The 26,351-nt window shown below is 37.5% G+C and overlaps 3 protein-coding genes across 6 annotated transcripts in view; 1 reads left to right on the top strand and 2 right to left on the bottom strand.

Annotated features, from left to right (window-relative positions):
- Positions 1-20: 20 nt before the first annotated feature.
- LOC108136307 lies at positions 21-3,806 on the bottom strand. Its single transcript, XM_017257402.2, has 3 exons — positions 3,137-3,806; positions 1,235-1,546; positions 21-684 (listed from the first exon to the last, which is right to left on the bottom strand). The coding sequence occupies exons 1-3, from the start codon at positions 3,677-3,679 to the stop codon at positions 274-276; spliced, it is 1,266 nt and encodes a 421-aa protein (XP_017112891.1). The 5' UTR covers positions 3,680-3,806; the 3' UTR covers positions 21-273.
- Positions 3,807-7,821: 4,015 nt separating this feature from the next.
- Positions 7,822-8,960, bottom strand: LOC108136164. Its single transcript, XM_017257161.2, has 2 exons — positions 8,804-8,960; positions 7,822-8,743 (listed from the first exon to the last, which is right to left on the bottom strand). The coding sequence occupies exons 1-2, from the start codon at positions 8,843-8,845 to the stop codon at positions 7,907-7,909; spliced, it is 879 nt and encodes a 292-aa protein (XP_017112650.1). The 5' UTR covers positions 8,846-8,960; the 3' UTR covers positions 7,822-7,906.
- Positions 8,961-9,524: 564 nt separating this feature from the next.
- Positions 9,525-26,351, top strand: part of LOC108136242 — a 36,772-nt gene continuing 19,945 nt past the window's right edge. The window contains exon 1 of one of the 4 annotated variants that reach the window (XM_041707147.1): positions 9,525-9,621. Coding sequence is in view for 2 of the 4 variants with exons in the window: in XM_017257278.2 (XP_017112767.1) it covers positions 12,858-13,188 (331 nt within the window). In the remaining 2 variants the exon portion in view is untranslated. Of the gene's footprint in view, positions 9,622-12,168; positions 13,189-16,954; positions 17,045-19,606; positions 20,424-26,351 lie in introns of those variants that run through there. The other 3 variants (XM_017257278.2, XM_041707146.1, XM_017257279.2) reach the window with 3 other exon arrangements.

Here is a 26,351-nt window from a genome sequence, read left to right as displayed (position 1 = left end):
CCAAGGGAAACCCTCTTAAATTTCTGTGAATATGAAGACCCCTAACAGGCAAGCTTTTTTTTATTATTTATGAGTAGATATAATATTTAATGTATAGATTATGCTTAACTCTACGTACTGTTTACAAACAAAAACAAAAAAAAAAGGCAATTAGTAAAAGTAGCGAAAGAGGTGATAAGCCTATAGATCGGATCTATGGATCGGAACTCGGGAATTCGGAGTTCGGAACCCGGCATTCGTGATCCTCGATCGGTGATCTGGAATCAATCAATGTCAATCGAATATGCCCAGATCGTCGAATCGGCGCAGGGCGTAGCGCAGGGTGTCCGTGGTGCGGGGATTGGAGGAGAACATCAGTTGGACCTTTTTCTTGGCAAAGTCCTGGTCTGTCAGCGCCTCGATGCTAATGTCGAACGAGTCCTCCTTCTTCATGGTGACCATCGGCAGGAAGGCGTAGGACGAGAAGAACCCGTACAACTCCCTGGCCCTGATCTCCTGCAGGATGTCCGCGTAGCTGGGCACATACGCCGAGTGCATCCGCTCAAGGCTATCCCGCAGGGAGGCGTAGTAGGTCTGGATGAGGAACTCGCGCCGGTGGATCAGTACATCCAGCTGGACGCTGCTGTTCAGGAAGAAGTTGATGTCGCAGCCCGGGCTGCCGAAGAAGCTGTTCTGGAAGTCCACCTAAAATGGTTTTAAAATAGTTTGTGATTGAAAATTAAAAATACATTTTTGTTTAACATAAAATTTAAATGTCTATAGATTTGGGGTGTATTACAACTTTATTGAAGCAAGTATTTGAACAGAGGGTGCTCCAAAATATATTCAAAATTAAAACTGAAATTTCTTTGGTGAATAATGTACAATTTGTATAGAATTTTAGTAATTTTCTGAAATGTTGTGGGAAAAAAGCGTTTTAGAGTGTGAACATTGGATTCGAAGTGTATCACTCATACGTTCTGTTGCCCTTGATCAGCTAACGGGTCGTATGCGTTATTTTTACGAAAAAAAAAAGTTAAAATAAAAAATAAAATACAAATAAAAAATAAAAAAATAAATTATTAAACGGTGAATGTAATAAATAACTTTGGACCACTCTAATGTACATACATACATATTTCAAGCGAAGAGATTACTGATTATATTTATTTACTTTTAATTGTCAAATGAAAACTGTATACCGAAACCACTTTTAAAAGTGAATTCGAGTAAAAATTTGTATTAAATCACTCACGAATATGGCATCGATGGGCTTGGTGGGCTGCTCGTCGTCGTATTTGTACATGAAGTTGTTCACCCACAGGTCGCCATGGTTCAGTACAGTGATCTCTCCTGGCAGCGTCCGTCCGGTGGTCACCAGGTTCTCCTTGATGTTGTCGCAGTGGCGGTGCAGCTTCTCGGCCAGCAACTCGTAGCCGGGCCACTTGGCCACCACGTTGGCCAGAGTGCGGCACTGGAGGGTCATGAAGTTGATGAACCGCTCGTTGGTCCGGATGTAGTTCTCGTCCAGCATTCCGGTGGTGAAGTGCTCCCGGACACTGGGCTCCTGCAAGACACATTCCAACCAATAAAATAAACACGAAATCAAAAAAACAAACAAACATTACCCATTTCTGATTTTGATTTGATATTTGCTTTTGGATGGACAAGTGAGAGTGAAAAATGGGTTGTTAAGAAACGTAGTTTGATTCATATTAACTTTATAAATGTAAAAATTATTGATATATATATAACTATAAATGATATTTAAATATATATATTATAGACACTTATTATGTCAATATAATATGTTTTTATTTTTGAAAGTGGGTTTCTATATTATAAATTACTTATTATTTAAATGTGTAACTAAACATGCATTTGGCTACATTTGACGCAGGCACTTGATCAGCAAAATTCCCATTCATGATAGGGAAAAACATTTATATTAATGTGCACTTTGGCACCAGATGTGATTTCAAATCGTTAATCAATCTCATAAATTTGTACTAACATTAAATAACGAAATAACCTCATTTTGTAACAACATTAGTAATTGTGTAATGAAATGAAAATCGAATGAATTAAAGGTGACTAGTTTGTGAAAACATATGAAATGCTAAATCAAAATTGTTCCCCATTTGTAAAAACTGCGTCGTTTCAATAATTAAAAAGATCGTTCATTTGGAGAGTCTAAAATATAAAGTAATGACCTCATTTTTTTAAACTGCGATTTAAAATACTATATTTCTTATCTTCTCAATTTTTCGTTCCATTGTTGAAAAACTAATGCTCACGTGACGAAATAGAAATTCATATTACCTATTACTGATTTTGGTTATGTGGTATTGAACTTTGGAACTCGTCTTTTTTTAAATAATTTTAAAATGATTTGACAATCATGTGAGAAGTTTGTTTACTGTCTTTGTAGCTGGTTTATTCCAGATTGAAGCACCAAATATTTTCAATTTTAAATTAATACCCAACCTTTGTTATTTCGACAACAACAATATATTCTTTTTTGTATAGAATTAATATTCAATACATACACTTCGAGATTGGCAAGCAAATAAACTTCGATTTATGCATATATATACAGGTCACAAAAACCAAACACAGTTATTTTGTATCTTACAAAAACAGCAATATTTTTTATAACTTTTGGGTATCACAGAAATTTCTTGAAATCCAATATTTTTCCCATAGTTTTCAATATTCGAAATGAAAATCTATTTAATAAATATTTCTAAGAAAAGTAAAAGTAAAAAGGATTTATTAGTGGAAGAAGTGTGATAATTATATATCCAAGTTATCTGATCTATTTGTTAGACTTAGTTATTTATTAAAGAGTAGCATTTAATTTCGTAAATATTTTAAATATTATATATAAATAAGAAGGATTTAAGAGTAGAAGAAATTAGATATTTATATATCCAAATTATCCGATCTATAATAACCAACGCTACTCGAAAGTAAACATTTTCTTCGATGATAACTCCCCACAGCTTCTAAATTTCGAAATTAAAATTTGTTAAAAACTTTTTTTTTATAAATTCATGAGTTAAAATATTAATATATCCACTTATACGATCTATTTGTCAGACTAAGCTATGTAGACCCTATTTGAAAGTACACATTTTCTTCGGGATTAACTCACCTTCTCGGCCAGCAGCATCGAGCTGGCGTGGAACTTGCCCAACTTCTTCAGGATGACCACGCAGTGCTCCTCGTTGAGGCCGCTCTGTCGGCTGGCCAGTTTGTAGCCGTACTGGGTGAGGTCGTCAAAGACGATCGTCTGGATGGGCTCGCGGGTGGTGTACAGGCACTTGGCCCCGAACTTGGACCCGTCGCCGATCAGGACCTCCAGCTTGCCAAGGACGTCAAAGTAGAAGATCTTCTCGCGCAGATAGACGGCCAGCTCCTCGAGAAACTGAGTGGCCGGCGTGATGGCAATGCTCTTGACAATCAGAGCCAGCTCCTCGTCCAGTTGCCTCTTGCTGCTGCGATAGAGGGCCCTGGCCCTGTAGATCTTGCTGCAGTAGTTCTCACCGCCTCCGCCACTCGACTCGGCGAATATGATCTTCTTGATGTCCACTCGCATGTCCCGCAGTCCATCCTCCAGCGCCGCCTTAAAAAAGTCCTCGTTCAGGTACTTGGGCGGCTCCTGGCCCAGTCGCTTCTGCTTCTCGTCCAGTTTCATGCTGTCCTGGTTCTAATGGTTCCTGATTCTGATATAGTACTACGATCTCCGGACTTGTGGTGTGGTGTGGTGGACGGGACGGAGCACCTGCTGCAGCGCTTGCTTCGACTGGGAACTGGGAAACTGTGGCCCCGCCAACGCACTTATATATATTTGGGCCCTTATCAGTTCAGGTGCTGCCCGCGTCGCAGTCGACTTCGACCGCACCATATCTCTATCGACTATATATGGGCTATGTAGTATAGATCAGGTGCTCCATAGATGAAATTCCGATGGGGGTGGCTGGCTGGCTGGCTGGTGATTTCACTCTCCCAAAGTAAAAATAAAATGGGTTTCGAGTTTGTATCAATGATATGAAGTCAATTCCAACAGCAATTTTCTTCAATTTCTGGAAAAAGAATATTTTAAGTTTATCAATGCCTCACATTTTACGACTCCCATCTTAAGGCCAATCGATTGCTTTTGCAGCCTTAATGCCATTCTTTTTTTTACAATTTTGTTTATAATTGCTTAAAGCTTGCTAAGGTATTTTCAACCTCCCATTGGCTAAGCTCTGAATAGAACACAGCCACTGGCCTTGACACTCGACTAGATCCCAATTCCATCCGAATTCCTCTCATATTTTCATCCGTATCACCTCCGTATACTATATATACTATATGTATGTGCTAGGTGCAAATGATAAATGCGTCTGCCTTTGTCCACATAGCACCACATATTTCGGCGGTGTTTTGGATTCCAAATACCATATACAAAAAAATCGAGTACAGTTCTTTCTTGAGAAAACGGAACTTGCCTTCGAGAAATCGAAATTGGGATCGTGACAGTTGATCGGTGCACCTGTCGTAGAACACCCATGGCATACTGAGCCATATTGTGATTACGGCGCCCAGCACGTGGTTGAATACAAATCTAATGGGAGTGTGCTGATCGGTTGTAGTTTCTGATAATTATTAGAGGCGGTATTATTCATAGCGCCACCTAGTACTAGTACATAATGTGTCTTGTAAATGTCAGCTGAAAGGGATATTTTGGCTTGGAAATACATCCTAACAATGCTAGTCATGCAATAATGCAAGCGGAGCGTTTGAAATCGTATTGAATTCACTAAGAGAAGTACATATACTCTATATATGAAGGATGCCAGTTAAGTAAGTTCCCCAAAAAAAATGCCAGCAAAGTAAATCAAAATGCAGATTATTTGGAAAAACCCTGACCCATCGCCCTGGAATGTGATTTATCATTAGACGGCACGGCAGATCTTTTGAAAACAAACGTGGAGAGCAATGTCTTTGTTTTGATTTACCGCGCATATAGCGATGCATATAGACATTGCGTCATGATCGGGGGTTCGTGCTAAATGGCTATATTGTCCGATATTGGTTTCAGGTTTGACGCGAAAAGAAGCTCCTCTACGTGGCCATGTGCCAAATGGATCGATCTGAGCTCTACATAAACCCGAACCGCTTGCATAAGAGCACCAGCTAATGGATCAAAATGAAACTATATGTGCGAATCCGGATCGAACTTGACAACAATGGAATTTAAATACTCACGGATCACCGATCACCTACGATAGCGTCTGGCCGCCGTCTAATTAGTTCCCCATGTGTCTGCTCCGAATCGAACTACTTGGACATCGCTCTTGACCCCACAATTCGCAGTCTCTTCCGATTAAAAATATTACGGGACTATGGGATTATGGATTTATGGTGGTGTGTCTACGCCACGAACTAATCTGAAATGACGCATTGAACTACTGAAGATCGATTAGAGCGATCTAAAATTAAAAGCGCTATGCTATAGAGTGGCCATGGCAATGGTGCACCACCACTAAGGACTCACGGTATCTGCATCGCGGATTCTGGCTATTGGAATCTGGATTCTGTTTCCGAGGGGCGCACGGCGACCGGGGTCTTCGGGGTTATCAAATGCGATTGAACGAAATCGAAAACGAAAGCTGACCGCCGACATTCGCCGACTTGAGAATGAGATATAGATATACATATTTTGGTGGGAAACAAACATATGGGATCAAAGATCAAATCGACATGTTGTGGCTTAGGCATCATCTCATCTTCATCTGATTTTCAGCTGAAACCAACATAAATGATTATAAAGGCTTGCAATTTAAACACTACTTATTGAGACTTAATAAGAATATGTTTGGCAATGTTAAATTCACGAGCTCATTAGAAAACATTGTTAAATATACATCTTTCAGGACTAATGTTGTATGTTGTTCTTGCATATTGTAGTATTTTTTTTTGTAAATAGGAAAGTGCGCAGGTTCGGGCACCCCTTTTTGGCTCATTACTTTTGTCCAAATGCAAAAGTTTATGACATATTCCTGGCAATTGAATTAAGTGCCCGTGATCTAACGATTATGTGAATGGAATATATATATACATATACATACTTATCGAATAAGCCAATATACCCCTTTACTCTACGGACAAGGGAAATATATGTACTGGAAAAGTAATGACAATCTGGCAGACAGTATGACCTACGGCGTTACGATCGCAATCTGTTTGTTTGCACAGCCCTAAGCAGGCAAATACAAAACCTTCACATACTTCCACTGCGCGCATAACTCGCTGACCACCACAATATAGCAGAAACAATAGGAACAATCTAGGTAAACATTGATTCCCAGCCAATCCTATCTGAAGATCGTAACTCGACATACCTCGAAAGATAAACATTGCGATTCTCGACACTGTGACCATTAAGTGTGTTTTGGGAAGGTATGTGCTCCATAGAGCTTACAAATTGCAACTAATGAAATACTAGGGTTACACTAAAGATATATAAAAAAAAAATTACGATATATAAGACATTAAGGATAGAAAAAAAATTTGCAGACCTATAGTATATAGGGAATTTCTAAATCGCATTGGGCCGAACCACTTGCAGCCCTCGAATTGTGTCAAAACTCAAGTAGCAACAAATGTTTACCTAGCTTTTCATGTCATATCTGCTGCTGTTGTCATGTTTTTTTTTTTTTTCTGGAATGGCAGAGCGGGACGCGAAGAGGAGTGAGAAAGAGAGGGAGCGTAGCGGCACGCCGCCAAAGTCAGAGATTGCGATAGAAATATAGATGAGATAGTCCGGCCATTCGTGAATTTGCTGCTGCGCAAAAAATTACAATAAACTTGAACCAAATGCTGGTTATTAATTGTCAATTGGCAACTTTGGAACTGGATTCCAAGAGCACAGCTAAACGACCCCTCTTCAGGCTGTAAGTTGACTGCCAATCGGGACTTCAAGTCCCCAAACTTAAAAAATAACTAGTCATAGTGGCTTGCACTTGGGTGATCCATGGGTGCGCTTCCATAATAATCAATAGATGAGAATTAGGAGATATGGCACCTAATTTTGGATTAGCTATCAGCGAGATGAAGTACATGGTCCAAACGCTAAGCTAATCAATACATTTTTCACATTATGCATTGTCCTATGTGTTCAAACCTATTTTCAGGAAAATATTGATTTACATAAAAATAATTCAATTTAATACTTAGCTGCTTGCTAACAGACGTAAAAAATGTCTAGTAATATCCAAATCTTGTCCGACCATTAACTGTTTTAATTATAGTTTTACCTTGCTGAATTTGAGTTAGAGTTTAGTTTCTCTTTCATTACTGTATTATTCTTTAGATCAGGGAAATTACGCAATCAAGATAAACCAATTTTCAGGGAGCCCCAACTTAATGCCCATTTGACTGTAACTGAATTTAAAACCAAATTACTACCTAATACATATATGATTATTTGTCTCTATTGAAGCACGTCTTTTTAATACTGTACTTAACTTTAATATAGCTTATGTCATGCCATAAAACGAAACTATCCTAATTTTATTTAATAGTTCACATTTATTTTGAATTTAGTTATAGGAACATCCTGCAAATGGCTTATGTCATGTTTTGTAATTAAACTATCCTAGATTGTTAACTTTGTTTATAGAATATTTATTTTTATTCATGTTGTTTTTTATGATAACAACCAAAAGTAAGAAATGCAGAAAATAGCAAATTGTAAGCTCTCAGCCTGTTCATAAAATATTTATTATAATTTATGTTGTTAATTTATTATTAAATTTCCATTTAAGATAATCTGGGAAATAGCTTAGTCATTCCATAAAATGTAGTTAAAATATATTGTTCATGGAACATTTATTATAAATAATGTTGAAAATTTATCATTAAATGTACAAGGATACTACTGTTTGCATTTCTTTGACGTAGAGGTCCACCCCGATGAATAGGTCTTGGAGTTCTTGGGTTTTTTGGCCTGCTTCTGAGCTGCTTCCGAGGTGGAGGGTTGGGATGAGCCGTTGGCCTCCAGGAGACTGCCACCCAAGCCGATGGGCTCAGGGCCGACGTGTCCCTCACTGCGGGTCTGGAACTGGGCCAGGAGGGGATCCCGCACCGGCTTTTGCAACTGCCTCTGCATCTGGAGCTGGAACTCCGGATATGGCTGGCGGAGCAGGTGGCTCTTGGCCGTGAGCATGATGTTGGCCAGAGCTGTCCCGGTGCAGGCGCCATTCCGGCGGGTCATCGAGTAGCGGCGACATGGCGCCGGACTGGGCGGCTCGTCGGGCAGGTCGGGCACGCGAGGGGCCTGGGAACTGCCACCACGAGACTGGGACAACTCGGACGGCAAGGGCAGCCTGATTTGGGAGAGGTTGCCGCTGGACAAGGCCTCCTTGATGTCGGAATAGGTCTGGTATCGGCCCACCCAAAGTGGCTGCGGCAAATGGGGATAGTACATCAAGTTGCTGGCGAAGAAGGGCTCATTTTCCACCTGGTTCGAGCTGGTTGAATGCTGACGGAACTTGCGGGTCATGGCCATGGCCTGGTCGCAGGAACGACGAAACGACAAGGGATTCCGTTGCCTGGGACCCATAAAAAGCGATGGATTCGGCTGCCTGGGACCCCCATTCTGGCCATTCTGAATGGGGTTCCCCGGAGCTCGCTGTACCGGTTTCGGATTCGGATTCGGATTCGAAGTGAAAGGATTGGGGTCCCTCAACACATCCGCGTAGCTTTGGCGCATCTTTAAAGGAAAACCACACCTAACACATGAACTTCAATAACCAAACCATACTAAACTCACCCAAACACTTGAGTGTTTCTTGATTTCCTTAGGACGATTCATCTTTAACCAATTAAGTTTTAAATTCTTTAAAGGAATGTTAGATCAAAAAACTAAATGATTTTCAGACAACACTTCAGGTTTTCACTGGCTGATGTTCACTGACGGAATGACTTAGCCTTTTCGCTGATGGGAAAATCTGCATTTTCACTTTGACGTTTATGTCAGAGCCTTCTTAATATTGCCCAAAAAGGGTTCCCTATTAAAATAATCGATGGGAAGGTGGTAACCCTACTTGATAAGCGGGGATATTGACCTATCCCAACACTACACAGTTCAATATCAACCGCATGGGGATGTATTAACTTATTTCATCAATTTTTCCGCTTTGTTTGCCTGCTGAATAAGTACAGCCATGGTGAAAATTTTAGTGTATTTTGCAAAAGTCAAAATTCAAAGATTCGTAGATTTACTTTTGTTTAATTTAATTTTTATTCATGATATATTATCAGGACCCACATTAATTACCATATTATTATTATCTACCGCAGCTGTTTATTTCGCCTTTGTTAATCCGTTTCCCTCGGCTTTGTGTTTCTTTATTGTTTATTGTTTATGGTTACCGATTTTAACTTTTCAATGTTTTTCCTCTCCTCGGACTGAAGCTCACGTCGCCGCTTAGTTGATAACCGAACGCCTTACCGAGTGGATCGCGAAAAGTTGACTTATGTTCTGAGTTCTGGATCTGGGTTAAGTGCCGCGGGAATACCGATAACCAGCTCCAATTCTAGCTCCAATTTCAGCTCCAATTCCAGTACAACTCCACCCCCCAAATGCTGGTAAGTGTTTTATGGCCCTAGAGGGGTGACAAAAAAATAACTCTATAATATTTACCCTACTTTTTACATTCGTATTTACGTATTTACCCATTGTCCGAATTCTTTGTTGCCATCTTAAAACTCAAACACGACACAGTGACACCATTTCGTGCTCTTTTCTCGTTGCTCAGATAATTTGTTTGCATCTCGCCGACTCCGCTTGGGCTTTATTATTATTTTTTGTATTTATTTACTTTATCTTTCTCGTGTGTTTTTATTTAGACTCAAATGTGACTCAAGTGTCTAGCATGAAAACAAAAATATATTCGCTTGATTTGCGACTTTAAACGGCGAAACTATAACTCTTAGATCATGTTCAATATATTTTGAGTAAAGAATGCTCGTTTATGTCCTACTTGAGAAAGGCTTCCCAAAGCTGAGACGCAATTGGCATTGTAAGATGCACTTCGCACGCCGGCTGCACTTAAAATTGGCATATTGCATATGGAAAAAATGCGTTACGTGCTCGCCAATTTTCCCATATCGCTCATTCGTCGGCTTGTTTAGAATCTTCAGCTCAAAACAAAACGGAAAGCGAAGCAAACCGCACTTGCTAAAATCAAACGCTAGACAGCCGAGTTTACAATCAAAGCAAAATCAGAAAGCTTATACTAGCCAAGTTCTACGCCCGCTGACCAGTGGTGACCTAATTGGCTAAAAGTAGCTAGAATAACTAATATAGTTTTAGGGACTATTAACTCAGAAGATATTAGAGACAACTTTCTTATTTAACTGGAGCACTATGTTCAAAGAAGTGTGACTCTACCTAAAAATTAAAAAAAAAGGTATATTTAAATTCCGCGACCTCCGCAGAATTTCCCAAAATTTTAATAAAGCCAGATTTAACAACTTCAAGCTTCTTTTTTTGCTGACCTGCACAGTGGGTCCGAGGTGAAATAACAAGCCAATAAAACCATATATGAGGGCAGGTAAAACCCTGGAGAAATCCGCCAGACACGCGTCTGCTTGTCGTGGGGAGGTTCTCCTCAGGATTGATCCTAAATCAGGTCGTCGACGAGTCGTCTCTAACTACCTGATAACTACTGGTCGACCCCTTATCGGTCACAATGTGTTTTTAATCTTTTTTTGACGGTCCAGGCAGACATGACCCCTTATAAATACTTAGATATGCGGCCAACGAGGATCAGTTGACTTCTTGAACCGAAGTAGAGAGGTCTTTTCGAGCAGTGTGACATTTTGTTAATCGGAAAGTGTATTTTAAATCGTGTCTGTGACTTCATTTTATAAACTACAATATAGTGTGTTGACAAGGTATAAAACATTATATTGTAAACCAAATTATAAGCCGTTTAAATCTTTACGATATATTTAATCTGTTAAATGAGAGTACCTTAATTAAAAAAATGGTGTGCTAAAATACTTTAATAGTAATAGTTTGGTGACGTGTTAATTGAAGTCAGTAACATTATTGAATTGGGTAAGTTTTTTCAAATAATTAAAATTTTACGTTCTTTATTTTTAAGTTTCTAAATAATGTTTATGAAAAATTACACATATTTACTGAAAAGATGTGGGACCTTTTAAGCTTTTATACATAATTAAATGTTTACAAAAGGTCCTATTTACTCCAAAACATTTTTTTTTTTCAAAATTAAACCCACCGTGCTTTCGATGCGGACCGCTGAGTGAAAGCTTTGCCGTCCAATGTCGCGTCGATAGCCGCCGAAAGAGACGGCAATAGGTCGGGGGATAAAGACAGCAGCATTAACACTGGGCTCCATGACCAGATGATGACACTCGAATTGGGTTAGGCGCAATATAAGCCTTATTCGAGATACGGGGCATGCGTCAGCGGGCGGGTTTTCTTTGTTCTACAAATTCAGCGACGTCGACTGAGGCAGCGAAGGTACTGATATGATAATACCCGGTATCTTACGGAGCACAGCCGAGTGTTGTATTTAATGCAACGCAGGGTATATAGGTTTATATCTAAAAATTAAAATGCCTTAGACTTATGAAGTGTTATAATGCAAATTGAAACACGAAATAATGTTTAACCATGCCGAAATAGTTTAGAACACCTCCTTCGTGGGCCAGGTCGGTTTTGCCCCACCATCACAAACAATTTAAGAGATAGAGATGTATTTTAAATACTTTCCATAGGATTTGTTACAGTTGTTCTACATAATATTTATTCATCGGCTTAATATAGATAGAAAATGTCTATTCTTTCATATAATTTCCATACTTCTTGCTTCAAAAGTCATATGCCTAACAGGTATCCAATAGTCGTCGGGCTAATGGCCCACTTTCATGCTCACGATTCTCTCCTGCTTATTTGAACTCTTTGGCGCTGATATATTCTTGGAATTATGCACAAAGACTATATGGCATGGCACTTGCATAAAGCAACGGCTGCGGGTTCATTCCGCTCGAAATCGAAAATCGAGAGTGAGCGAAATTGCTGTTGCTTTTCTGGTGGCTGCGACTGCGACGTTGGCAGAGCAAAAAAGCGGCAGCAACAATTGCTGGCAGTCCATTTTTGAGCTTCAATCATACGCGGGCACTTTGTTGTTGTTGGTCAAACCAGTTGGGCGGAGCGTTAATTTCACCGTTATATTCTTGTTAATAATAAAACTGACTTAAAACACATTTATGTTTTGTGTTTTTTTTTTTCGATTTACGACAGTGAATTCAATGTGCAAATGACGGCTGAATTTGCGAGTTCCCAATTTGGCAACGCATTTTCTGGTGCAATTTTCTTGGCCCTGGGATTTACTTTCGAGTGCTGCGTAGATCAGTATTTTTTTTGTTTTGCTCATTGTTAATGAGAAGTGACGTCAAACGGGAAATATACAAGCAACTCTTTGTATTTTCTGCGTGCTTGTGCTACTTGTTTTTTCTGTGAGTGTAACAGCCACTGAAGAGACTGAACAGATTTTTGGGTGAAAATAACTTCAAACTATGCGAGTATTGCTGATGCAACCAGATGAAATAGTGACGCGAATAGAACCAGAAGTTGCAACAACTAAGGCGACAATTGCAAGTGAAACGGCAGTACCATCACATATTGCAGATAAAGGTGGTGACTTCAAGTAAATTTTCGGCAACACCAATAGCAATTTTGAGTGCGACATTAGCTACAAAGGCTTAAGGGCAAGACACCAGCAATATATTGTGGACAAACAGCTGCAACAGGCAGCAAAATAAAGGTGCAACACTAAGGCAGCAGCAACATGCTGCTGGCGGAAATCGCAGTCAAGGAAAACATGCTGGCGCCCTCTGGTGCAGCAATCAAGCGAAAAACCGAGCAAGAGCAACAACAGCAACGTAAACAGCACAGGAGCAACATCAACAGCAGAAACATCCTCGGCTGCAGCAGCATCATTAACGACTACAATCGACAATTTCACAGGCAGCAGGGAAAAATGTATTACAATTCCAATTCCAGACCGTTTTGGATAAAATTCAGATCGACGGCAGCCACTACGAATCCAACGACAATATGTGCCACTAACGACGATATGTGCAATGCAGAAGCAACAGCAACATCAACAGCAGCAACATGTGAGTTTGTGATTCTTTTCCTCTTTGCTTTGCGCTGTTTTGCTTGTTAATTTAGCGTGCACTTCTTGTTATGATGCAGTTTAATCGTACGCCACACGTTTCGGGTTTACCTTTAAAACCAGCTGTGCACACTTGCAGCAATCAGCTGATTGCCACCCATACGCACAGTGGGGCAAAAAGGATGAAAAATACACATTTATCACCAGCTCAAAAGATGACAATTTTCAGAGCTTCAAAATTAAATTTTTTTTATTTTGAATATCTTCTTATTAGCCTGTTAAAGTTGTTTTTGCAGTTATTTATATTCCTCAATAACTAAATAACAAAACGAATACAAAAAATTAAGAAAAAAGCTTTTAAGCCTTAATTAAAAATGTATTTTACTTTTCTGTTTCATTTCCAACAAATTTAATAAAAAAATATCCTTGAAAAAGCTACATATATTATTTTCTAAACCTTAAAAAAATACTTTAATAAAACTTTGTGAAAAACAAATAGCAAAGTATTTTTCATTTTCGAGTGCAACAAAAAATCTGGGTCTTCCGAAGGTCAGCAAAATAATTTTTCTAGCATGTTTACTGAAGTTATTCAACAAATTCCAGAGCAAAATGTAAACAAAAACGTTTTGTGTAAGAGCTATTGTAATTTCAAGATACTGCCTGCTCATGAATTGATGACTTGTAGGCTTTTGTATACAAACTCTCAAACTAATTTCAATAAAATTTGTTCTTATCGAAGGCATGCAAATTAGTTAAAAGTTTCGTCTGGGTATATCGCTAAGACTTGTGGAATGTCACTTTTTGGAGTTAAAAAAAGTACAATTATTACAATGTACGAATTTTAGCTAAATAATTCGTAAAGTATACGGACCGGCTCAAAAGGAAATGATTCAAATGCTCTTTACTTTCTTCCTTTAAAAGTGGTTCCACTGTACCCATCGACCAGGGTTATCAGGGCAAAATGCACAGTGCGAGACTTGACCGGTCAAGGATGATCCCACTCGAATCAATCTTGCGGCTGGAGGAAAACAAAAAGGAAAATAAAACATCAACATCATCATCATCATTATGGTCGTCGTCATGATGATGATCACATGCATTAAATGCGCCGGCAACAACAATAAAATCAACAACAATCACAAAGGAGCGAGGGAGACAAGGCAACGCACTTACGAGGTCAAAGTACGGCAATGAACTTCGCCGCCGAAAGAAAAGTTTGTTTTCGAGGTTGAATTTAATGCCCGAAATGGTGGCTAAGGGGCGCAGGAGAAATGTTCTCTTTTTGTTCATTTGTTTTTTGTTTTTGGTTTTTTGATTTTTTTGGCAATGGCATTGGCATTTGCCAAAAACATCAGCAGTTTCTACTTAGCGCCCCATATCGAAAGCTCTCGAAATTCAATAAACAATAGGTTCAATGCACCTAAGACGCAGTAGAATTCAATTGTCGAAAGCTCTGTTGATATCTGCGAAAGCATTTCACTCGTTTGGCCTTCAGAACTCGGAAATGTAAATCGCATTAAGTGCACACACACTCGTGCGAGTAATCAAACGTTTGCATGTGTTTCATATGGAGAGTACTGTGATGCTTGTAAGCATTGTTAATTTAATGATCGACAAAGAGCTTAGTGATTAACTCAATTTAAAGCGCTTTGAACTACTGTTAGTTTTAAAAGAAGATCAAATTTAATTTAACCCCGCCAGCAAAAAAGTAAGAAAGTATGAAAATAAAAAGGCTTTAGATTTAATGTTTGTAAGATCTTACATTCCCTTGATAGTTTTCTTAAATTTCGAAAAAAAAAAAGATTTTCGTATTCCAATTAGTCTTATTAACTTTTTTATTCCTTAAAAGAATAAGACAACGTTACGTATACGTTGTGTATGACCATTAATAAGGTTACTCCTTTAAAAACAAGCTCACTTTAAACAATTCAAATTTGTTCAAAGGAATTAACCAGTTTTGGTTAGAAGTTCAATTTATGTGACTTAACCAACTTTTTTCAAAATTCCAAGACACAGCTTAATCGATTATTACGTATACGCCAAGTATGACATTCAGATGGAGAAAATAATTTAAACTATGTATAGATATCCGTTCATCCAGCCGCTGAAGGATTAAAAATCGAAAAGGCAATTAAATATAAATTCAATAAAGCAAAAGCCAACTTCCGGTCGAAAACTGCCAGAGTTGTTCGATTTCCGCATTAATAAGCCGCTGCAGGTTTCACTTAATCTTAATTTATTTGTATTTTTTGGGATCTCTTTTTGGGTTTTGGGATTCGGCAAACAGGTGGCTTTCGCGTCGAACAGGCGATTAAATATCCAATACCCCGCCTCCCTTTTTGCAGCAAAATCGCATAAACGTGTTTACAAACGTAATCTTCACGAAAGTGCAGGGTATATATAGAGTGTATATTTATATGTTTATGTGTCTGGGGAATTACTTCCTGTGGCAGATGAACAAAGGCGCTGAAAAAAGAGACAGGAAGTGCTCGCATGAAACGAAAACAATTCGCAGTTGTTCTTAATCATGGCCCAAGACCATGAGGACCATGATCGTCAGGCACATTGCATATTGATGATAATTCGCAATTTATTAATTGTTGGGGGACAATTCACTTGGAACAGGGAAACGCAGATGTCATAATATCAATTTGTCAATCGTGGCGAATTATGTTAAGATAATTTCCAAAAATTAAATTATTATTAAATAAAATCGTCTAATCCAATTTTATAAACATTACATTACATCCCCTTTCTCAGCAAAACAAAAAACTATCAAAGGGATGACAAACCGTGGTGATATTTGTCCAGTGACTCAGTGCCTACCCCAACACTTTTCGCTGCAGCCGAGATAGCAAGGCCGCAGGGCAATGGGTGGTGGGTGGGGGTGTGTTTCGTGAGTTTTGTGTGAAGAAAGCTGCGGTTCAATCACCCATAAACACTTGATTCTACAGAAACACGCGCGACAAAGGTTGTTTTTTTTTTTTTAATCTGCAGCTAGTGAAAAGTTCAAGTACCTGCACCAGCTCCCGCCCCCTTTTCTCAACCCCTTCCGACGTCCTTGAGTTTTTTGTTGTTTTTTTTTGCAACAGAAGTTGCTCTCACTTTCGCTTGATATATGCATATTGTTAATTTTTCGCTCTTTTGGTAAATTGTATCGCACTCTCTCCTTTTCGGTGACCGATTAAAGCGCACACGCTCTGCTATAAGTATGCAATAATGTAAGCAACAACAAAAAAATATATAAACAACAATAGCTAAAGCAACAATTTCGGTTCGTTACACCGATAAGAGCTTTTTTCGTTGTTTTTAGCTTTGGGAAATGCAAAACGTAATTGAACTTTCGCCTGATATCGCATGATTTAGTTAAATAATTGGTTGGCATTTGATTTGGAACTATAGACCTTTTCTAAAAGTAAAAACCAAGCATTTGCGTTCAATTTAAACATTTTAAATTTTTAGCCCCTTTTGAAATAAGTATATTATACAATTATTTTAATGCAAATAATTTATAATAATTTATCTTTAAGAAATGTTTTACATTTTCTTATGCTCTCAAAGAGACTTTAAGCCTATTCGCACACCAGATACAAATTCATTTTCACTGTACCACCAATCTTTCAGTTGTTTTTAAAACTATTTAAACAGAGAGCTTCAGCATTCAAAAATATAATATATTCTACCTTTTTTGTAATGACTTTAAGTTAATGTTTGCATTTGTGAAACGTTTGTTTATTGTTCATTAATTTGTTTATTTACAGGTGAGTAAAACCTCGTTATAACGATCGTCTGCGCAACCAAACTTTACTATATCTCCGAGTAAGTGCCGACATCCCTAAAGATATTGCCAACACAAGGTTAGTGACTTTGTATTTCGAGTAACGTAACATAACTCAAGAAGAAGTGTCGAAAAAGGCCAAAACCACTTTGAGATTCATTTCCAAATTGCGCATTTGTCAAGAGTCAGGAATTTAGAAATGTATACCATATATTTATTTATGTTCATAACAATATTTATATAAAACTTGTTGCGTTTCGAAAACAATTAGCCCGAAATGCAATTTCGTATAAATATCGGGCTGGCGCATAAATTAAATTGGTTTTTTGTACAGGTAGAGAAATTTCTTTTTATTTTCTGCAAAAGCTTAAGAATTAATAGAAGCGTTAATTTTTCGTTTTTTAAAACTTGTTTGAAAAGCTTTTAATTAAAATTGGAAATGGGTTTAAGTGGTTAAAATTTGTGGAGTTTGTGGGATGGTTATATCCTTGGAATATGCAGGTTAATGCACGATTAAAATTGTCTTGTTTGCCTTAGTGCACCAGAAAGGTCGACAGCACATTAAACCGCCGGTAGGTGGGTGTGTGGGAGCACCAAAAAAAAAAAAAAAACAACAACACAAAATTATAACAACATCGGGAGGTGTCTCTAGTGAGCGGGGAATCAGGTTCAATGGCCAAAACACAAACCCAACACCCAAAGCACACACAAAACACAAAACAGAAAGCAGAAAGCCAAAACTCACCCGGCCAGATGGGTTGGCAAATTGGAATCGAGGCAGACAGAAGACAACAGCCCCAGCAAGTTCAATGTTGTATGCTATATGACGTCTATATATTGTACGGATCCCCGTGTATGTACTGTATAGTAGGGGTTGTGCAAAGGCGACGAGTCATTAACATTGGCCGGAGTTCGCACAACAAATGATTCGTTGAACCTAAAAATCGCAGATAGAAAGTTTGGGGGGAGGCAAAAGCTAGACAGTGTTTCCCAAGACAATTGGGGCCCTTTCTTCGTGCCTTTTCCTGAAATGATAAACTGGTGAAATGATGAAACACCCGTCTGAAATCGCTCATCAGGATTACACATGATAATTGGCCAAGGACACGTGTTGTGTTTTTCAGACAAAGAAAACGATGTGTACATCTAGATGGGCAGTATCACAAAGGGTGAGGCAATTGAAATGCTCTTTATAAATACTCCTGAGTATATGTACAAAATAAGTTGCTGTATTCAAACTGAAAATTTGGCGGTTGGTTTAGTTTTTTACAAGTCCCATCAAAATTGTGGTATACAATTTCATTTAAATCAAACTAATAGAAAACACAAAAAAATAGTAATGTATTAAAGTGTACTATACCAACTTTATTCCCATTTGGCTTAATGAGATGTAAAGTTGGTGATTGACAGACCACGTATATTTATCCATCAATAAGTCAAGCGATTCCCAGCGATGACAATGTTCGTGGCCCAAGAGCTAAGAGTTATTAGTTTAATGGGTGGGCGGAAAACTGGGTGGCTCTTTGAGGGCCTCTTCGATAGGATCAGCCGATTGAGGAGGCTTCGTTTTAGGGCGTTCTAATAACGTCAATAACAATTCACTGACGCAGGTTGTGGAAAGTTTGAATGTGGTTAGGGGTCAATTTTCGGGGGTTGGAATACAGTTGCGTGGGGTATGTGCAGATGTGAATATAAGTACGTGCAGTAACACCACTCAAATAGCGCATGTTCTACGTACGTGTTTTTTTCGGGGCATTCAATATACGTATAATATACGTATAGCCACGAACCCACAAACCCCTTTACATTCCCGAAAGTAATTTTGTAAATTATTTCTTCAGCATTTATTTTAAATATGTATACAAAATTTAATTAATCACTTCAAGTCGTCTTGGGCATCGAGATTACCTATTTCGTATAAAACAATCAAAACAAAAATTAAAGACACCAAAACTATGGTTTTAATAAAGGCAAATTTAGGATGGTTTACAGAAAAATAAAATTCTTTCACGTTTTTATAAATTGAACAGTGCCCAAAATTCGGTTTACAAAGAATTTTTAATATTACTCAAAAACTTAAAGATTTTTCTGAATCTATTTTGGTTGATAATAAACTGAGTTTGCTTTTACTCGATTATTTAAAACAAGGAACAAATATGTTTCTGAAAAATTACGCATGATAAATTGTACATAAATTGGGTAAGTCAATTTTTGAACCCCACTGTGCGATCGCGAACGCGTGCTTTATATTCGTGAGAGCGGAAAAGATAGATTGCTACTCTTTCTACACTGAGCAGAATAAATTATGCGCTTAGCATAAATTCAAATAGCAAAAATGCAGCTATACAGAGGAGCGTGAGCGTTACAAAACCAACTCTGCAGAAGTTTCATATTTTCAACACTTTATTATTAGAAAATGTGTAAATCCATTTTATTTGTAAAAAAAAGTGATTATTTAAGCATTGTCTGGAACTCTTAATTAAAAGATTAGGATATGTATAGCAAAACTCGTTAATAAGTAAGCACTGCCTCATTTCTTGCAGTGCCTTAGAGAAAGAGAGAGAGAAAGAGAGCTCTGGCACTCTGCTCTCTTTTCGCGGCGACGTCGACGTTGTTCGCTTGGGTTTCGTTTCATTCATTTTCATTCGACGATTCGCCGTCGCCGCACACGCAGCGAATTTACTGCGCGCTCCGACGACAAGAAAAAAGATAAAAAATAAATTAAACAAAATATTTTCCCACGACGCGCGTTTCCCGCGAGTGTTTTTTTTTTGGCAATTCGCTGATTTGAGTTTTTTGGATTTTCAACCGTTTAACTGGGCTTTTCCTTTTCCCTTCGAGAGAGTACCGAGGCGTTCTTGCGTTTCTGGCCACCGATGCAAATCAATTACGCCAGATTTGCAGTGCAAAACAATGGCGTTATTTGTGCAACAACAATTACTAACAACTCAAAGGCAGCAACAACAACAGCAAACACAACAAGAGCGAAAAAAAACAACAACAAAGGCAAAGGAGCAGACAGCGCAGGACATTCAGTTAGTTCCCCAAAAGGAGCCGCCGCAACGATTTGTGCAAAAAATAAATAACTAAAAAGAAAATAACTAAAAGTCACATAAAAACTACAAGAAAAGTGTAAACAAAAAAATTGAGAAAAATAATATAAACAGCTTAACTCGAAACGAAAACAGGAAGTAAATATTAAGTTGCGGCTGCGCAAGAGAAAAGTTTCAAAATATTTAAACCCGAACTTCGGAATTTTGTTTGATTTTTGTTTGAGTGCATTTCGAGTGTTTCACATATTGAAATTTAATACATAAAATTGTGATTAAAAATGGAGCAAATAACGAACTACTTTGAGCACATGGATTACGTGTCCTTTGGCGTGGTGGCACTGCCGTGCGTCGTAATCGCCGTATACGGATTTCTTCAGGTGGCCAGTGGCCTGTCCAAGTGCAAAAGTAAGTCCCGAATGCCAGGTGTGAATTTTCACCTGAGTCATTATTAAAAGCCGACCGCTGACTAAGCCAGAAAACGATGAAAACCGTCAAGATGTTTCACGAATTAAGGGAGCTGCTGAAAATGACTCCCTGAAAGGATTAAGTTACTAAAAAAAAGGCACTGGATACTCAAAACAATTTACTTACCAAGTTTTGTATGGAATTTTGCAAACTAGTTTTTACAAAAAAAGGAGTTATAAAAGACTGCCTTATTTATTTAATATCATTTAATACGAAAATGACCTGTCATATTAAAAATGCATAACATCTTTGGTTCAGTTTTCTAAAGCAGCATTTGTTAAGAAATTTGCAAACTAGAGCTCATGGTCTGCATCAACAACTTTGAAATTAGTTTTGTATTATTTATTAGTATAATACAATAATTATATTATCTTTATAAACAAATCTTTTTTTTTATCTTTGCTTACGAACTCGAAATAATGTTTAAATATATTTTATAATTTTATTAAGCTTTACAGACTTAGTGCTTAAGTTTTTTTAACGTAGTTTTTTATTTGGGGATGTCCTTCTGTGTTTTCTAAAAACTTGCTTATAGCGACTGATTGATCGGCTTTAGGCATTGTTAGCTTTAAGTGATACCCAATCAATTACGCTATCTTTACGGTTTATGACCCGTTGTCATTAATCAAATTGCACGCCGGCATTAAATGACATTTAAGCGATTTATCAAGATGTGCCTGGGTAAAAGTCCCTGACAGTTTAAAAGGGCGGTAAAATCAAGGAAACGTTCTCAGAGCCGAAAATTGTGAGCATGTAACAGCAAAGTTTTTCCCACTTGATGGATCAATTAGCCTCAAGTGAAGTAGACAGACGTTGACAAGAGAATTTGGATTTTTGGAACTCAACCTATTCCACTTTTGCGCTGTGAAATGGAGCAGCTTTGGCATTTCCCAAAAATGGTCTCGATTCTCGCATAATTGTTAATCATATTTGTATTAAAGTGTTTGAAGAAGAAACAGCTGCGGGTTTTTCCCACACTCCACGACGAACGTACACCCCGTACAACGTGCCTCCCAAAACGATCTCAGTTTTATATTGTTGGAGTGGAATTTATTTATAGCCCAACTATGGGGCCGCATGGGAACCCACGGGAAACGTCGCTACCACTATGTCATATATTTATGTACAGTATAGTGTATAGTAGGCCCCGACCTACCACACGAAATTCAACGAGTGCCTCCAAAGCGATAAGAACTTCAATTGCAATTAATCAGAGAGTTGAGTTACTGGATAGAAATTACGACGTACAAGGTTCGATGGGAACTCGAGCTCGAACGATATCGCCCCTCGAGTAGGAAGCAATCGCAATCAAGTTTTTCGTGTCACTCTTGATTTGATTTGGTTGAGTTTCTTTGCGGGTATTTACTTTGTGCAAAAAAAGTAAATAAAACCCGATGTTTACATAATAATCTCCCAATCCCAAAGCCCGCGAGCAACTTTCATTCGACAAACTAATTTGCATGGAGTTGAGCTGAGTATAAAAAAAAAGTCTTTTAAGTTGCTTACTTTCTTTTCGGTTGAGAAAGGTCCGCCCTCGGCCATCTGCAATCGAAGATCTATATAGTATACACATATACCAGTGTATATAGTTAACATTTTCCTCTTACTCTGCCTTATTTTTGCACTTTGTTTTTTGATTTTTTTATTTTATTTGATTTTTTCCCAGCTATTTTCGGGTTTTTCTTGTGTGTGTTTATTTCGCCTTGCTCTTGTTAATGCCGCCTGGCTTTTTCTGCAAATTGAGTTCATTTATTTTTACGTGTAGGCAGTAAATGAATTTCAATAAATTAGCAGACATACGAACTGCAATTGGCCAAATTAATCAGTGGCGGGAAATTGGCTGAAAACTTTCGAATTAGTCGGCCAGATAATGCAGGAAAATCCATTCATCAAGTTGGCAGGAAAAAATGTTCTGACTAGCTTTGTGAAGTTCCTCGATTTGCTTCTATTTTATTCTCATTTTTAATTAAAAAAAACTTCAAATTAAAACTCAACTTAATGAAATTAATAAAAATAGCTATTTCGAAATAGTTATGGTTCCATTATGATATTCCTTATGTTTATTGTTTTTGTGGGTATTATGAAAACACTCCAATCTTTCATTTTTGCGTGGTCATTTTAGTAGGAAGCATTTTTGCGGGGTACCGAGTTCAAGTTCAATGTTTTTTTTATCTCTTTGAAGAAGTTTAAGCAAAGGTGTGTGGCGCTGTATTGGGTGTTAACATTTTGCTTAGATTACTGGAACATCTGGCGCAAATTTCACGCGCAATTAGTTCTTATCAGCGAGCCTCGTATTATTTATTTTCTCTCCTTCTTGGTTGTTGTTTAATTTTTTGTCATATTTTTTTTTTAGCTTTTTCCGTGGCATTCCATTCCTATTTCCATTTGGCATGCATTAAACAGCACTGCGCATAACAACAATTTGCAGTTAATATGGCTATAAAAACTTTGTGTTTTTTATAGAAATATTTTGAGACCCTAGCAAATTTGTTGCAGATTTCTCGACAAGAGTCTCTTATGATGAAATCTCGCCGCAGCGTCATGTGTTATTGTTTATATTATTTTTATTGCCAGAGGTGGCGATTGAAAGCCAGCCCCAAGTTCAAATCAATCATTTCACGATTAAAGCATCCGATAAGGCTAGTTCCAGTTTTTAAATGCGAAATATGTCTTCAAAAGTCAGCAATAAAAGGAGAATCAGTTAAGAAAAATTTAGAGTCTATTTGCTTTGAATTAAATATACCAAAAGCTCTAAAGAATACTTAAGTTCTAAGAAAATCGCTATAATAAATTAAGTTGTTGCTACAAAATAGAGTTATCCCAATGATGCTTCAAATGAATTAATACTCCAGAGTGCTTAATCATTATTTCAAAGCTCCAAGCTATTCTGTTTTGGAAAACTTTTGCTCTTAATTTTAGTTAATAGTTTATCTTTACCTTAGATTTATAGCAAGCTGATTCAGAATGTGTATTTTCGATCTACGCGTGACAAACACTTAATCTGCTCAAATTTGTTATACAATAATTTATGTTGATTAATCTATTAAATGGTGTCAGCTGGTGTCTTCCTGTTATTTTTGACATACACTTTTATTACACAACCTGCTGGACAGAATTTCGGATTTCAGATTTCGGCAATTGGTCATCATATGATTTTGATTATGATTAGGGTTCTGTTGAGTGTGTGTGTCTTCCTTTCGCGCCACTGTTTGTTTATTTTATTTGAACTCTTGTGCTAATTTGCGTTTCGATTCGAGATCACGAATCCAGCATGCCGTCTACGTGTGGAATTATTGAGATTTTTGAGTTCAAGGGTCGTGACATAATCCGGCCCATATAGCCGCACTGAATTTGCATATGGTCAAAAGTGAAAAGTCAAAGAAATTGTCTTTTGTGTTTTTGAAGACCAGAGAAGACGTGACATAAGAAAAGGTCGTCGAAGAGACCCAGACCCCGGGAGTCAGTCTTCCATTTCCATTTCCAGTTTCTTTTTTTACTTTCTGATGATGGCCAAGTCCAAAGCCAAAGCCAAAGCGAAAGTTTTCGCCTCGCTGGTTTTTTATATACTTTTTTTCGGTTCGAACTTCTTATTTAACAGCTTCGTTTTCACTTTGCCTTGTTGTGCTTAGCTGTTTATTTTTCTCTTGCCGGTTTCTTTTCCGTCGTCGTTTATTTCTTGCTCTTTCCGATACGTGCGACAATCCAAAATATGAATCAAAATGTGTTTGGAACCGATTTTGAAATCGCTGACCCACCAGACACCGACCAATATTATGAAATTCCCATCCATCATAATTAATATGATTAATGATCGTACAAGCTGTCTTCGATTTACCAGATATATTTATATTCAGGTGTTTTAATTAAGACTGCAGAATTTATTTAACACGAGTCGGCGGTGCTTGTCAGGCATTTCGACACTAAGAAATGGCATAAACAAAGTATTTTACAAGTATTTATGGCTTATCAAATATTTGTGTGTAAAATTACTCAATTTCCTTTTTTTATATTACCAGTACTTTAGTTAAGATATCAAGTTTTTGATCTTGAGGAAACAATCAGAAAGTGGCTTGCAAATTTTTCAACTTTTATATTTTATAATTTTTTTGTAACCAGATATTAACCCGACCTTAGGAAAAGTTTTTGGTGGGAAAAACTTTCGATTAACCGGCTTAAAATCGACTTTTTGGTTGGCTGTTTGTTTTGGCCGTTATGCAAGCCAGATTTCCTAATTAACTGTGACCGATTCGCCAAAGAAAACACGAGCTGCGAGGCTCGAGCCTCTGCCACTTGTTGTCGTTGTCAGGTGATGCAAACCAAATGGGATTTAGACACAGACATTTGTCAAGGGGCCCGGCAGTGAGCACCATCAACACCCTACCCCCTGACCATGCCTGCAAAGCAATAGGCCAATAGGAGTTGTTAACACTTTGAACAACGCAACAGCGGCAGCAAAATGGAAAGGCATACTTATGTCGGCGACACTGGAAAAAATGTGTGTTCAAATTAGACTTGCAAAAAGGTTGTTCTCTTGCGATTTAATGTTTAATCGAACTTAACTCAAAAAAAAATTGTATTAAGTAAAATATTTATTCTTTCAATTTTGTTCATAACAAATTTATGCTGCATGTCGTAAACAAAGTTTTGAGTATTATTTTTTTAATTTCTAAGGGTTTCTTCCAGTGGAATCAATTATGGTGTGTAATTTTTCATAGTTTTCAAAGTGAACGAAACGAAAGAGGATGATGTCGAGAAACAAAGTCAATTGACAGAAGCAACAGCACTTTTACTCTTACCTGCAACATGTTGCCAGCAACCAGTGATTTCAAATGCCTAAATTGTGACGAAAACTTTAAATTGCAATATTTTATATTCTTAAAGCCTTAAATAAAAAATATATTTTAAAATCGTTTAATTTAAATTGGCTAGCATTAAAGTTTAAAGGATAAACCATATTTTAAACACAAAAAGTTAATTATTTATTGATTCTATCAGTAAATATGTAGGCAAACACATCCTAAATCAAAAGTTAATCAACATTGTGTCAGTTTTATTGCCCAAATTCTGTATATTTATATTTAAACATAAACAATATAAAACAGTTTGCGGTAGAAAACATACTGCTGATATCTAACCCCCTGGGACTACGCACCTGATTTACATATAAACACATCTTTTTATTTATGTATATGAATGAATTTATTTGTTGCGCGGTGAGAGGCGAACAGCGATTTCAGCATTTTATTAAGAAATCGTATAATAAAGAAATCGCACGAAGAAATGGTTTTTTATAGTTTTACTTTTAAGGGGTGATTTACGCAGGAAATGTTTAAACTTTAAAAATATGTATATAGAACGGAGATGATGAGTGATTAATGCTGACGTATCAAAGGGTCAGAAAATGTTGCTTAAATTATAGTGGAAATATTATGTAAAAATAAGTTAAATATCAGAACTAATAGTTAACTTAACTTAACTTAATAGCCCCAGAGACCCCGATTAACTTATTAAGTGTTCCTAGTGTTGAAACTGACTTATGTGTGGATATATAATGCCAACACGCACATGTGTTGGTGTATGTAGAACAATTTATAGATAAAATCTATTCAATTGTTGGTCTTTATTTAGAACAACGAGTGGGTTGTGTGATGCGGTGATTTCCTCTCTATAAAATTATTGTGAGATCTATCACCGCCCCATCTATATGCCCGATTTCTGATCGCATTCCAAACAAGTTTTCTCAGCAAATTTGTACATAAATTTCCCAATTTCTCATTTCATTGCTTCTCCGCTGCATTCAATGTCCCTATCATTTTTATTTTGTTCGTCGCCAACTTGTTGATTTGCACATTCACTCGTATGACAAGC

This window comes from Drosophila elegans, unplaced genomic scaffold (assembly GCF_018152505.1).
Source record: "Drosophila elegans isolate 14027-0461.03 unplaced genomic scaffold, ASM1815250v1 contig_149, whole genome shotgun sequence".
NCBI lineage: Eukaryota > Metazoa > Arthropoda > Insecta > Diptera > Drosophilidae > Drosophila > Drosophila elegans.
The sequence above is the reverse complement of the archived record's forward strand: the minus strand, read 5'-3'. Positions and strand labels throughout refer to the sequence as shown.

Coding starts and splice junctions, on each gene's coding strand:
- LOC108136307 (XM_017257402.2), bottom strand. CDS start 3,679: ATGAAACTGGACGAGAAGCAGAAGCGACTGGGCCAGGAGCCGCCCAAG. Junction 1,547..3,136: donor CGATGCTGCTGGCCGAGAAG/GTGAGTTAATCC, acceptor TGTGTCTTGCAG/GAGCCCAGTGTCCGGGAGCA. Junction 685..1,234: donor AGCCCATCGATGCCATATTC/GTGAGTGATTTA, acceptor AAACCATTTTAG/GTGGACTTCCAGAACAGCTT.
- LOC108136164 (XM_017257161.2), bottom strand. CDS start 8,845: ATGAATCGTCCTAAGGAAATCAAGAAACACTCAAGTGTTTGG. Junction 8,744..8,803: donor AGAAACACTCAAGTGTTTGG/GTGAGTTTAGTA, acceptor TTTCCTTTAAAG/ATGCGCCAAAGCTACGCGGA.